Consider the following 14,235-nt stretch of genomic DNA (forward strand, 5'->3'; position numbering starts at 1 on the left):
GCATAATTTTAAACACTTGATACCTAAGTGCATTTTAATGCAAGAGCTCTCAATGAAAAAGCATTCCTGTATTTAGATAACAATTTTTAGATAGTACTATAAAGCCTCAGCTAAAAGAACCTAAGAAGAATACAGTAAGACAAAGGTTCAATTTTACATTCTTAAAAAACATTTCAAGTAAACATACACTGAAAATGAACCATCTTGTTTGATAAAAAACAAAACATGAATATTTCTACCGGGACTCACTCTCACATACCTGTGCACCTTCTGCAATGGCTTCCACTGACCAGCCATGTTTTGGCACAAACTCTAAAGCAGCAGTGAGGATTCTGATCTGCAGCTGCTCCTCTGTCTCATAGTCCTCTGCCTGTTCCCCACCTTGGTCTGCATAGCTGAAAGCAAACAGCAGTGTCAGGCGCAATACAGATTCAGAACTCATTTCCAGTCTGATCATAAAAGTTGCCCCCACCCCCACCACACTTTAGTATGCTTTTTTTTCTCTAAAGCTTCAGTGAATTAATAAAGTTATGAAACATTTGAAGTTTTCTAGTTAGAGCAAAAGCTTTAAAAATCTGACTGACTGTCAGAACTCAAGACTTTATTAAAATACAGCAACAAAACTACGTCAGTAACAGACACCCCCAGCCATTGCTACAAATACAGACCTGGTGTTCGGGCGTGAAGACTTTGATTCAGGAGGAGTGGATTGGTAATGCTGATGAAAAGAAGAGGAGGAAGGTGGGACTTGCTCCTGTTTTGGATCTTCTGTGACTCTCCTCAACACTGCAGCTGTCTGAAAGGTTCGCTTTACTTCATCACACTGACTTCTTTGTGCTGGGAAATAGACAGTAAACCACCTAGTAAATACAATACTGTAACGTTTAACTTGTGTTAATGACTACCTTACTGTGCAAACCATGTTTCTGGTTTGAGATGCGTATTAAAACACTCTGGCGACTCTGTCCTTAAATACAGGAATGTCACGCCTCTATCTTGCACCAATCAAAATAAAAACACAATCCAAAAGTCACCTTGAAAGTCTACTAACTCACTCACACTGGCATAAATCCTTGAGCTTAAATATTTCAAGAGATACAGTTTGGTGCTCTTAAAACATGCTCCAAAAAATGACAGTAATTATAGGCGTTAAAACCTGAAATAGGGTACAAATGTTTTGCAATTAGTATTGGGTGTAGCACATTTTGTTAATTAAATTTTCATGTACAGTACGTAAATATGAGGATGGTCAATTGGTTAGTCCCCTTAAAAAATGACTGTTGAATGCCACAAGGGAAGAGTGAACGTTTAATTTGAAACCGACCGGCAATAATACAGCTGGGACTGATGCGGCACAGACATGGCTACATGGTTGTCATAGTGTGTATGTTCACAACAGTTAAGAAATAACTTTGTGTGTGTGTGTCTGTAAATATAATTCGTTAACAGCTAGAAACAGACATGTTTGTGACAATGCAATTCCAGTTAAGAACAGGCGACGAGGTCAACTTCTCGGTCTCAAAACCCGGCACCTGACCAACCTCATCTAGCAACCACAAAGTTTGAAACTACCGTATGGCTGCCCTTCAGCTCACCTTGCATCGCCTTGCCCTTCTCCCTTATATTCATGCAAACACAAGACTACAATTCAGCAATGCCCCCGCTAAGCAGTCTTAATGGCCTCTGTCTCCAGCCATTTCCTACCGCTTACCAGCTCTCAAGCCCCGCAGGATTTGCCCAACTCTCAGCGTCCTCAGCACCGCCGCCATATCGAACAGCCACTGCACCGCCTACCCCTTCACGTCAATACACAGCGACTCTCTCAGCCAGTGCTAACAGAGACGTCACTGCCGATCAACCGCATTGTGCATAAAGGTGTTCCAGGAGCAAGTTCGCTGCAGAATAGCCACGATATTAGTGTTGCTAAAAAAAAAAAAAAAAAAAAAAAAAAAAAAAAGAAATATTATTATGAGGTTGTAACTGAAAGCTTGAATTCACATATCATCTAACCCAGCTGGCTTCAGTTTTTTGTTATATTTACAATTCATTTTCAAGGTAATGTAATACACTAAACAACTACACTCAAACAGATCTAAATATTCAAAAAATATATGATTTCTCTGTTTTGGTCGTGTACGAAGCTACATTGGTATAGATACAAAGTGTGTTGTTTGTGTTGTAGAGTGTAACCTTTGAAATTATTGTTTTGGTTGTGTATTTATTATGTGAGTATACAGCACGGTGTTAAATGTATGTTTTTTTTTTGTTTCCTTTGTAATTTATTTGTAACCGCTTAACTTAAATCTGTGTACGATATGTTACGTAAATATATAGTGCTATTGTCAGAATTGTTATGAAATGACACAGCAGAATGTACAGTGACACAGCGTAATGTGACGTGCAGAGAAGCACGAACACCGGTAACTTATTCGTCGTCTACTGATAGGGACAGAAAGGAGGAGTGAGGGCGAGAGAAAGATAGATAAGGGAATATTATAACAAGCCCCCAGTTTACAAGTATACCTCTGGGATCATTTAATTTTAAACAGCACTGATGCCACTAACAGCCTTGCGAATTCTAGTACCCGTGCTACGTTATTTCAGGAGCAGAAGTGTGTGAGACCTAGATAAGACTTAACTAGTAACTAGCAGGAGCAAGGTCAGCCAGATAGGACTGAACTGTCCTTGGTGTATACAGACATCACAGCTATTACAAACCTAGCTGGAGGAATAAAGTGGAGAGAACACGAGCAACTAGCAGTAATATGGGACAAAACAAATGCAAAGAACTCGAGGAGGATTTATTTAGGAAGGCACCTGTAATAAACAGAAATATTGAGAGCTCATGCAGGAATTAAAGAATTAAAGAAATGGCCACCTGTAAACAGTGGCATCCCTGATATGTGGTTGGTTCTCAACAGCCTGCTCTCCTCTGCCTGTCTGTCAGGATGTCGGGGTTGGGAGTGCGTGCGGGTGAGCGCGTGGTGCTGGTGTGGGGTCTCCCCTCCTCTCCTGAGGCCCTGAAGGAGCTGGCACAGAATGTGGAGGCAGCGGGTTCAGGGGTGCGTGTGTCTCTTGAAAATGTCGACATGCTGCTGCTGTGTGAGTACACCTTCTTTGACTTGCTCTGCTTAGTCCAGAGGCTATTTAAGGGATAATAGCATTGCTGTCGTTTGGCAATAATGGAACTTCTGACTCAATAAACCCTGGCCATGAGGTTGTTATTTCAAGGAGGGAGTTCCATTATTAACGAGGGATATGCCACAGCAATGGCATTATCACTATTATATTATATTAAGGGCTTCTGATTTTTCGCTTACAAAAAAATGACATTGGTGTATAGCAATAAACACCGGAAAAAAATGAAAAAACTGTGGAAATGGTTAATCAATTCACATTGACTTTACCCTTTTCCCATTAAAAAATAAAACCTACTACAAAAATTAATACATTTCCCAGTGCTGCTGGGCAATGTCCCGCCTTCCTGACTTGCATCTATCATTGATTCGTTCTGAATATTTTAAACCCGCCCAACTACTAAGTGGCAGCACATTCCTACATTTCTATTGGAGACTCCGCTTACGAAACTTAAAATGAGGTTACAGTCAGAATGGAGGCTTGTTAGCGGGATTTAAAGCTACAGAGGATTTAAAACAGAATTGTGGTGAAATGTAAAAAAATGCCTACACACAAAAACCCCAGAGGAATGTGCCCGTGACCTTAGGGATTTCATTGTGGAAGACAGCAAAGGAAAGAAGGTACAACTTAAGTATGCAAGTACTGTCAAGTTACTACTATACGTATTTTGGCAGAAAAAAAAAGCTCAAGCATTTTGGAAAGTAACCGAAAACACTAATTTCATACAGTATATCAAAAACGGAAGCCCTGAAAAAAAAACTAATTACATAACGCTCGAAAATAGCTAAAACATAAGCACCCAAAATTACAATTAATAAAACCCGAAAAACAGAAGCCCTAATTATATTATACTACCACTATACATTTTTATTTATTTTTGTTGATTTTGCCATCATTTGTCTAAAATAACCATTGTAGTCCACTGAAAGAGTGAACGTTTTGAGAAAAAGGACCTGAGCTAAGTTTCTTTAACCAGGAAGAAAACTTCAGCCAGTGATTCCAGCCTGAGCACAGCATGCAGGCTGCTGCCTGTAATCAGCACTTGGCTTTGCAATTGTTTAGTCAAGTCAAATGAATGATACAAGCTCACACTTGTCCCAATGCTGGGTGGCACATGGCCTCTTTTGTTAAGATGGAGATGCACATAAGCCTGTCTCTTGCTTTTTTCTCCTATTTCTTTGTTCGAGGCCTAACAAAGACAAGGAACTGATTCTGCATTTTAGCAGTACTGTGTCACTTGATTTTGTTTGTTTTTTGTTAAATCTAATTTTAAATCCTTTCTATATGTCAAAGCTCTCCACTTCTAGCAGGCGCTAAAGTCTTTAAAAGGGTGATTTGCATTGCAGTGTTGACAGTATTTATTCAAGTTTATGCAAGCTGTATCCAGTATGTGTTGTTTTTTTTTAATTTTTTTTAATAAAATGTATTCTTTTAGCCGCTTTTGAAAATGTGCTCTGAAGATGTTTCCCTATTAAATAGAATTTGCAGTAAAAAATTAAACAACAATCAATTTTTAACATACTTAAACAAAATAGTTTGGGTGCAGTGAGATACATTATAAAAAATAACTTAAGTACTGTTACAGTATATAAGTTAAACCTATCTGTAAGTGTTAGCTGAAGCATGTCTGTTTGAGTCACAGAATAGCTGCCAGCAGGTTTTAAAGAGGTCTGATAAAGTATATTTTAATTATACTGTAATTAAACATGGGGTACCTATAAACACAACTCCACCTCTCATTACTAACACTGTGTTATGTAGGTAGTGCTTACAGAGGTGTCATGAAATGTACTTGTCAGGACAAACTGAGGAAGTCCGCACCTGCGGTCACCTTTTCTTTTTTTTTTTTTTTTTAAAGTAACAAAAAATGCTTATTCACTGCCAAACATGAACTACTTTAGATGTGTAATGACTACAGTATAGGATACTGACCATAAGGTCCGAGTGCAGTGTCCTGACAAGAGAACTTTGTGTTACCTCTGTAAGGACAGCGGTATGAAGCACACCAACATCATTATGACACTGATTTCCAATTAATGTGCTGTTACTGTTAGAGCATGGACAAACAATCATTTGTTTTGATACCATGCAAGTCCTATGAGTGTGGAAAAGCTGTGTATTGTACTTGAGTCTCTTTTGGTGTCAGTTGCTTACCATCCCTCAAATCATCTACTTACCTAGCTAAATGAGTATGTGTTGAAACACTTGTGTTTTCCTGACGTCTCCCCTTTTTCTCCCAGCCTCCCATGCCCCGTCCAGCTTTGACCTGGTCCTATCAGGACTGGTGCCGGGCAGCGCACTCGTTCACAGCTCTGAGATACTGGCGGAGATAGCTCGTATCATGAAACCTGGGGGCAGGCTCATCCTGGCAGAGCCTGTTACTATCAAAGGTGAGAATTTTAATTTGCCATCAATGAATAGTCTACTAACATGGGCTGTTGGTTAAAGGACTGAGGCAGTGTGAGCTGCTTGTTAGATCTAAGGGTCTAAGATGTAGTGGGAAGCAGAGTGACTGGAATTCAAGGCAGGGTGGTCCTGTGTAGTGGTTAGAGCTGTGGGACTGGGAGGCAGTGTGGTAAAATCTAGTTGTTAGAGCCGAGGGGCTGGGAGGCAGTGTGGTCTAGTTAGCTAAGTACTGACTAGCAGCATGGTCGAGTGGCTGGAAGTCCTTCATGTTTGTATTGATTGATCCTAGGTGATGACAGCAAACTGAAAACAGCAGGCAAGCTGTTGTCCGCTCTGAAACTCTCTGGATTGGTTGATGTGTCGGAGGTACAGTATGATTTTCGAATCTTTTGAGATTGAGACCTTAACATGACATGTCATTTTAAAAATAAATGTACCCATTTAAAATGTATAAACACATTTTAGAAATGATTCCATAAAAAAAAGCACATTCATGTTTTAAGTGCATGATACATAATTAAATACTATATAGTACACATACATTTTGTCCCTTCAGATCTCTATTCTTGTCTAACCTTTTTCAGTACTGGAAACTTCAAACTAATAATAAAAACATCTGTTTAAATACAGTTATTAACATTAAATGCGCTTTGTGCTGCAGGATTCTTTGCGACATATACTGGCCATATTCCACTGTTGTTGTTAACATGGCTGTTCTGTTCAGTTTTAAAACTAATGCAGTCATATAGCACCGCTATTCGTTATGGACTGTTGAAAGCCAGCTGGGATTTGATGGTAGTCGCAAAGGATTTAGTGGGATGTGCGTCTGTTTAGTGAAATGCTGTCTTGTGAATACATAACAATGGCATCCAAGCAAATCATTTTGTGGAATTGCTTTACTAAGCAAGAGAAAACTAAATTTGCAAACTCTGCCGAAGAAGTATTTAATTCAAAGGAGGAAGCACACTTACTTGAATCAATCAGTCTTTATTTTATGTAGCGCCTTTCATAGTTGACCACCATCACAAAAGTGCGTTACAAGATACAATAAAAAGCAATGTTTAATACAGTGAAAAACAATGCACAATACATTAAATACAGTGAAATAATATATATAATACATTAATGTGGTTTGCAGTGCGCAAATGTAGGGGTGATGCAGTGCTCAAGACAATGATAGACAACAAAGTATTGGTGAAGTGGTAGTTTAATTGTAATCCAAAGTCTGATGACAGCTGTAAATTATAATGAGAACTGGCAATACATAACAATGTGTATTGCTCAGTTCAATCCACATTGTTCAGTCCCGAAACAATAGACAAGGTATTCTAAACACACAATATAACAACCACGGTCACAAGTCCAAAGTGTGTGCTCGTGGTGAAAATACAATTTATTGTGAACAAGGTGCAGTGTTGTCTGGGTTTTTGCTGTCCTTGTAGAGACAGCTCCGGATCTGTTAGCCGTCTAATAATAACACACAAGTAGATTTTAGACACGACAAACAAACACTCACGATTATAATATGTTTCTCCTTCCAGTTCAGCATTTTAACCATACAAAGGAACAGATCACCTCGCTACATCGCCTTTGTACCATCGGTCGTGCCCCCTTGGTTAGCGATTGCATCCATTTCTCATCCAATCGCTTCCCTTCTAGGTTGATGACTTGGTGTACCATAGCTTCGCCCCCTTTCTAGATGGTGGACTTCCATCTAAGCTTGAGAATGAATTGTCTGGCCATCCAGTCCAGGGCACTCTGTTCCCTTTACACAGCGCCCTAAAATTCTAAAACATTGTGTATACGTATGTCACGTAGAATCAGAAGATGCATTGAAAAATCACAAGTAGCAAAGACACAACAGCTAATAACAGATATCCGGCTTAAAGAGCATGGCAAGCAAGAGAGAACAGGTGGGTCTTGAGAGTTGATTTAAAGCACGCGACTGTGGGAGCATCACGCACCAAAGCTGGGAGAGAGTACTTAATTGCTTATTTATTTTTAAATAAAGGCTACTTATTTGATAAGAAACTATATCTGTGCAATAACTGTAGTTAAAGAATTCCGTATTGGAAGCCACACGGTTGTTATTAATGGATCACAGCGTTATCACTGACACAAACCAGCGGGACGCTGTTATGTTGTTTTCTTTCCAATTTAGTTCCTGGAGAAGAATAGTCACTGCAGTTACTATGCTTCATCAACTATGTTTAAATAAAGTACTGTAAAGCCATAAATATTTGCAACCAAAATATTCACAATTGTAAAACCTATTTTGCTCTATAAATGTTGGCGACCTGTTGCACTGGTAGTAGTATATCACTTAATTATATGTACAGCACTAACATTCGTGCCTAAAATGTCGTCTTTTCATGCATGAAAAACGCACAATAAAAGGCTCACAAATATTCATGGTTTTACAGTATATAGTCATATTTACTATCCAACCTTGCCTCATTATTTTGACTGGCTCATATACTAAATATGTACAGCAGACTCTGCTAATAGTGGAAGTATTGTATTATTACCTCCAGGGTGGCTGCGGCTTCAGGCATTATAGCCCCCTGTTGGTAACAATAGTTTTCCCTCATGTCAATAATTTTCCACCATAGCCCTATTAAAATCATTATTAGGGCGTCTGATTTTTTTATTAGAACCTGCTTGCGATGTACAGCAGACTCTGCTAATAGTGGAAGTATTGTATTATTACCTCCAGGGTGGCTGTGGCTTCAGGCATTATAGCCCCCTGTTGGTAACAATAGTTTTCCCTCATGTCAATAATTTTCCACTATAGCCCTCTTAAAATCATTATTAGGGCGTCTGATTTTTTTATTAGAACCTGCTTGCGATGTACAGCAGACTCTGCTAATAGTGGAAGTATTGTATTATTACCTCCAGGGTGGCTGTGGCTTCAGGCATTATAGCCCCCTGTTGGTAACAATAGTTTTCCCTCATGTCAATAATTTTCCACCATAGCCCTCTTAAAATCATTATTAGGGCGTCTGATTTTTTTATTAGAACCTGCTTGCGAGATTTAAAACGAGATTACGATTAGGAACGGAGACTTGGACAAAAATGCCTCCAAAAAAGATCTGAATAGAACTTAATTTCTACTGTGGGGAATAGTGTTTATTTGCTATCTCAAGTAAAAAAGGTTCACCACTTCGTATCTCAGAAATCATTTGAGATAAAGACTCCATACAGCATAATAAAAAGACACTCTATTTATCACCAAAATATGTTTGCTTTTACAAGTATTGCCTAAGCCAAGTGGAATTGCATAACACAGCACTGAGACAATTGGTTAAATAGGAGTGGGGGTACTAACAGAAGGCTTGTGCGTGTGTAGCTTATATCATTTTTTTGTTTGTTTCAAAGGTCAAAAATGAGACACTGAACGCAGAAGAGACTGCATCTGTGAAGGAGGTTACTGGGTACCATGGCAACAGCCTGTCAAGAGTTCAAGTGTCAGCAAGCAAACCGAACTTCGAAGTGGGGTCATCAACACAGTTAAAACTGTCCTTTGGCAAGAAGGCTGCACGGTCAGGTAAGGACCAGGATGCTGTCAAGATTGGAAGGAACTGTCTGCTTGGTATTTGTTCTCAAATTCTGTCTTCCCACCTCTCAAGTGCTCCTTTGTGTCTAAGACAATCCATCTAACAGTTATCTCTGTAACACCCTCTCACTGCCTCCTACAGAGAAGCCTGCCCTGGACCCCAATGCTGCAAAGATGTGGACGCTATCAGCAAACGACATCGATGATGATGATGTGGTGAGTCTCCATCACAATCACATTCGATACCAGTTTAGATCACATTGCTAGGATGTACAGTAATTGGTGTCTGTCCTTGCATGATTATGTAAATCTGCAATTTGATAACAGCTTTCCAGTGTTAAGGAACCTTGATCTAATAAGGCTGCCATGTTGTTGTCATAACTTTGTTTTCTGTATCGTGACCAGCTGCTGTGAAATATTAGCTTTCTATTTTTTACATAATTGTATTCAATGATTCTCAAGGTCAAATTCCAAAACTGGTATTGTACCATAAAAATGTACCCATGTGTGGCAGTGCAATGTCAAAGCCATTTATCTGAGACTCTCTAAGGTAGTGAGCTACATAAATACTAGACTTTTTAGTTTCCTGATTGGTAGGGACAGCAGAGTTTTATATACTGTTTTTGATACAATATATAAAATTGTGGTAGTACCTGAGACTTAAAATGGATGCATGTCGTTGCTATGGTTTAAAACTGTTTACTTCCTCTTCCTTCCTCCAATAGGACCTCTTGGACTCTGACGCCCTCCTGGATGCAGAGGACCTGAAGAAGCCAGACCCGGCCTCACTCAAAGCTACCAGCTGTGGGGATGGGGCTGGCAAGAAGAAAAAGGCCTGCAAGAACTGGTGAGGGGAGGCATATTATACTATCATCTTCACAGTGGGTCTATACTCACCAGTTTAATTTCTTTAGCCAGAAGCATAGAAGAGTGAATATCCCTGTAACGGTTATTTATTACTTTGTCAAGCAGTAGTGAACTACACCACTCTGGTGCTCTCCTCCTACTGTGTGTGGTTGGCTTAGGTCCCACCCAAATAGTACTGAATTGATTTCATGAAAATGTAGTGAATAAAAAAGGGGCTGCAATATATGCATTGCTCCAAACAGTGAAGAGATATTCAGTATGTGAAGCAAGCATATATACAGGCACTCATTGATGCACTTAGTTTTAATATTTATAATCAATGCCAGGTCTTTTAATAGTATCAGTGGCGTTAACATACCATGTTGATGTATTCATGATGGACAATGTGGACCTCATTCCCAGAAATGAACTGATATTTGCATATTACCATCATCTGATAACCATGTTGCATTCAGTTCACTATGAAGGGGCATTGGACATTATTTCAAAACATGGTTTATAAAGCCTAATAGTTATAAATAACCCCTAATTATTTGGAGCAGTGTATCTTTATTGAAACCATACTGGATATACTCTTTATTATAGTTTAATTTTACCCCAAACCCCTACCTTTTGTTTAATTCTTGTGTTCCTTTGAGTTGAAAAACATACTTCCACAACGGCTTACTTTACAGCTGTGCTAAACCAGTGTTCAAGTGAGCTCACATTTGTTTAACCTTTGTTGACCTGCTATACTTTCTTTCTCTTTTTTTTCCAGCTCATGTGGTCTGGCTGAAGAGCTAGAGCAGGAGAGCAAGAGCTCCAAGAAGAACATCAAGAAGGACACCCAGCCCAAGTCAGCCTGTGGAAGTGTAAGTGTCTCCAACTTATGAAGCCTTTCTGCTCCTTGTAATTTTGATCATGCAGATTGAAGATGCATGAAGTAGCTGGTGCTTCTTGATACTTAATCACTTACTATTTTGTAGTTAAAACTCCACAAAGTTTTAGCAGCAATGAAACCACATGACCTACAACAGAGGCACCAGGATGCTGTAGTTTGGCATTTTATTTTAAATGTTTGCATGTCCTGAATTAATGTTAAAGAAAAAGAAAATATGTTTAATAGAACACAGGGACACTTCTAAATAATTATAAGATCACAAAGGATTGTAAACTTTATTTTTTAAACCTATCAAGCATTTTTCTTTCACCAGTGTCTGCCATTATAGAACTGGAAAGAGAATTATTTTTTCTTTGCAACCAGTTTCAGGAAAAAAATTGCAAGAAAGGTCTCTTACCTGTTATGTGTCGTGGAGGCTTATTGCAACAGGTGTTGCGATAAGCAAACTCACTTACTCATTCTAAATGCACATTTGATGAATATACAGCTTTTTGTCTACATATTGAAGTATTTACACAGTACATGCTAACAAATATTTCCTGGGTTGCTGTGACTGGTCTGAAACCAGTTTGTTATATTTAAAAAGCAACAAAGAGAAAGCTTAGAATAACACAATTTGTAGAGAACAAGACATAGTTAGGCTGAAAATGTTCACCCCAGTTTCCACTAATAGTGAATATAGTTTTTAAGGTGTGGTGGCTGTCAAGACTATACCTTACCCCCTCTCTCTTTTGCTGGCAGTGCTACCTTGGCGATGCCTTCCGTTGTGCCAGCTGTCCCTACATGGGAATGCCTGCCTTCAAACCAGGAGAGAAGGTCTTGCTGCAGGAGAACCAGCTCAACGATGCATAGACGCATCCACATGAAAATATTCAAAACCCCTCAAAAACACTCCTACATTCTCTGCACAATCCCACTGTCAAACAAAGACTTCACAAAAAAATCAAGAAAGAGCTTTCATTCCACCCGTAACTGAGAGGACACGGCTTTTCAATTAACACACAACCACTGAGCCTGGGTTTCATTAGCTCTTCATTGGGGGACTTTCCCAAAACTATCCTTCCCTGAGTGAATCTGACTGTATTCTCTGGTGATTTATATTTTGCTGGTATGCACCACAAGTCATTCGTAGGCAATGTGTCTTCAACTTGGAAACTGCTATTAAAAAGGTTTTGATAGTAATCTGAATTAAAAGTATTCAAGTTGTTTGGTATCAACAGGGCTTATGTAACCAGTAACAGTGATCTGAGAGTTTACTTTAACCAAAGTACTTCCCCAGTTTTATGCAGAATAGTAGATAAAAGAAGTTAATCTGTATGTGGTATCAGTTTATATACAATTAATACATGATTAAAAAATGATTACAAACTTCATGATAGTTATTTTATTTATTAAATACACAACTGCTAAAATGTCTATTCTAAATATTAGGCCAATGTTGCATGCCTGTTTGGTCCAGGTATAAACTCCATAATGATGTCGCCTGTTGCTGGCTGAAAGGCGAGCAAGTATGTGAGGGATGAAGCGTCGTCTCCTGCACTCTCCCACGGGGAACTAAAGAAATACACTGCCTGCTTGCGGTGGGGACTCCATTCACAGTTGCACTGTAGGGGAGTGAAAAACAACTGTAAGAAATTACATTGTTTCAAATCCACAAAGTTTAATCTTACTTTACATTCCACAATTGTTTTGGCTGTTTCTATTTCTGGTTATCCTTAAATATTAGTCACAAGTGTACCTGAAAACTGATGAAGTACCCCACAATGCTGACTATCTACATTGACAGACGGCACCTTTCAAGATCATCCGCCATGCTGGTTCTAGGCACATGAGACAGAATTATGTCATCTTCCTTAGCTAGCACAAATCACTGGATCACAATCCAATTGAGCAGCTGTGGGATGAGCTTGAATGTGGCCTTAATTTTCTGTCTACCACATTGACCCAATGTCCTGAAATTGGCCCCACCCACAGTGTGGAGTCATATTCAGAGCAAGACTACTTGTATTCTACTTTATTGTGAGCAGCTCTGAATACGCACCTGTCGGCTGGGTAGCTGTGTCAGTCCTGTGCTCACTGAGATATAGTCAGTCAAGTGATAATCCATCCAAAGCACTACCCCATGACACCGCCCCTTTCTAGAACACAGCAGAGTTGCACATACATAAGCTGCTATCATTAAAATGTGGCACTTAAAATACCAATTTCTTAAAAATAGTAAATATTTTCTCTTTTCTGTAAAAAATGTAAAAACAGCAGGAAAAGTCATTTCTTGTTTATTTAAACTGTAGCAGTATTTAGAGCCACCACTGTTAATAATAATTTATTCGACACTAGTGCCTCTTTGAACACTCAGCCTAATACAATGCTGCTTGTCCAGGATATCAGATTTAAAATGAATTTACCTGACGGGTACTCCAAGAGGGGGTGGGGCTCCCTGAAATCCAGCGAACTCTGGGCAGAGAATACATCACATAATTGATGAATTTGAAGGTCACTAGTACATTTATACTGGAGCTTTCATATAACCCTGCAAAAATGGAAGTTTGTATCTCAAATAGTATCTTGTATATATAGATGTTTACAGTGCAGCTGAAGCAGCTTTAAACTGCCACCACAAAAGGTTACAATCTAATTGTACAATATCCACCACTCAACTTGGTGTTCACCATCTGGAAAACTCAAAAGTGACCTGACAAGCAATATACAAGCAACAGAATAAAATTACATTATGGTGCTACAATCCTTTCAGCAGCTTTTAAAAAGGTACCAAATAAATAAATAAATAAAACTACTGCAATAAAGTTTCAATATCCAGGGACTGTAGAAAGGAAAGACACCCACCTGGATCATCTCATCCATGACACTGACGTCAAACCCTTCACAAGAACCGCAGGGAGCCTTGATCCGCCACAGATCCTGACAGAGAGGCTCAAATTAAAGCTTGAAGAACCAGGATTACAATTTGTTTGATATTTTAAAAAATGTCACCCTCCACCCCAGTTGTCCCATATATGATTGAGAAACGGGTGAAGCAACCACCTCCCCTATATTTTGTCCACTGGTATAATTTCTTTAAAAAACTATTGAAAATGAATACTGTACCTTAAACTCCATGGGTGCCACACAGAATGATGCAGATTGTGGCAGGATGGTGACGTCATCGCGGAGTCGCCCAGCTAGCGCAGTGCGAGAATACCAGAAGTACAGGATGTACCAGGGCAGGAAGCTGGTAGTGAAGTAGGGCTCTCCGATCAGCACTGATACCTGTGGGCACACACACACAAAGTTACTTCATAAGCCCGCATTGAGGGTGTGTAAATCACTAAGGTTAGGCAGGGAAAGGTTCTACAGCAACCCATGGGCATCGTTTGGACAAGGTCCCTAG

The 14,235-nt window shown here is 39.3% G+C and overlaps 2 protein-coding genes and 1 long non-coding RNA gene across 5 annotated transcripts; 1 reads left to right on the forward strand and 2 right to left on the reverse strand.

Annotated features, from left to right (window-relative positions):
• Positions 1-216: 216 nt before the first annotated feature.
• LOC121296528 (ubiquinone biosynthesis protein COQ9, mitochondrial-like) lies at positions 217-1,815 on the reverse strand. The gene is made up of 3 exons (XM_041222199.1): positions 1,712-1,815; positions 669-837; positions 217-395 (listed from the first exon to the last, which is right to left on the reverse strand). Exons 1-3 carry the CDS (start codon positions 1,767-1,769, stop codon positions 236-238), a joined length of 387 nt encoding a protein of 128 aa, XP_041078133.1. The 5' UTR covers positions 1,770-1,815; the 3' UTR covers positions 217-235.
• A 95-nt stretch (positions 1,816-1,910) lies between these two features.
• LOC121296527 (anamorsin-A-like) lies at positions 1,911-12,218 on the forward strand. 2 transcript variants are annotated; one of them, XM_041222197.1, is made up of 9 exons: positions 1,911-2,055; positions 2,922-3,102; positions 5,379-5,528; positions 5,834-5,910; positions 8,923-9,091; positions 9,243-9,316; positions 9,826-9,947; positions 10,725-10,818; positions 11,589-12,218. In XM_041222197.1, exons 2-9 carry the CDS (start codon positions 2,949-2,951, stop codon positions 11,697-11,699), a joined length of 951 nt encoding a protein of 316 aa, XP_041078131.1. In that variant the 5' UTR covers positions 1,911-2,055; positions 2,922-2,948; the 3' UTR covers positions 11,700-12,218. The 2 variants fall into 2 exon arrangements, with proteins under 2 accessions (XP_041078131.1, XP_041078132.1); XM_041222198.1 differs by having other exon boundaries at positions 2,948-3,102.
• A 30-nt stretch (positions 12,219-12,248) lies between these two features.
• On the reverse strand, positions 12,249-14,099 carry LOC121296529. Of its 2 annotated transcripts, XR_005947072.1 has the most exons (4): positions 13,692-14,099; positions 13,253-13,301; positions 12,889-12,985; positions 12,299-12,451 (listed from the first exon to the last, which is right to left on the reverse strand). It is a non-coding gene; the product is annotated as an uncharacterized LOC121296529 (long non-coding RNA). The 2 variants fall into 2 exon arrangements; XR_005947071.1 differs by lacking the exon at positions 13,692-14,099 and having other exon boundaries at positions 12,249-12,451; positions 13,253-13,533.
• Between the last annotated feature and the right edge of the window lie 136 nt (positions 14,100-14,235).

This window comes from Polyodon spathula, chromosome 21 (genome assembly GCF_017654505.1).
Source record: "Polyodon spathula isolate WHYD16114869_AA chromosome 21, ASM1765450v1, whole genome shotgun sequence".
NCBI classification, from domain to species: domain Eukaryota; kingdom Metazoa; phylum Chordata; class Actinopteri; order Acipenseriformes; family Polyodontidae; genus Polyodon; species Polyodon spathula.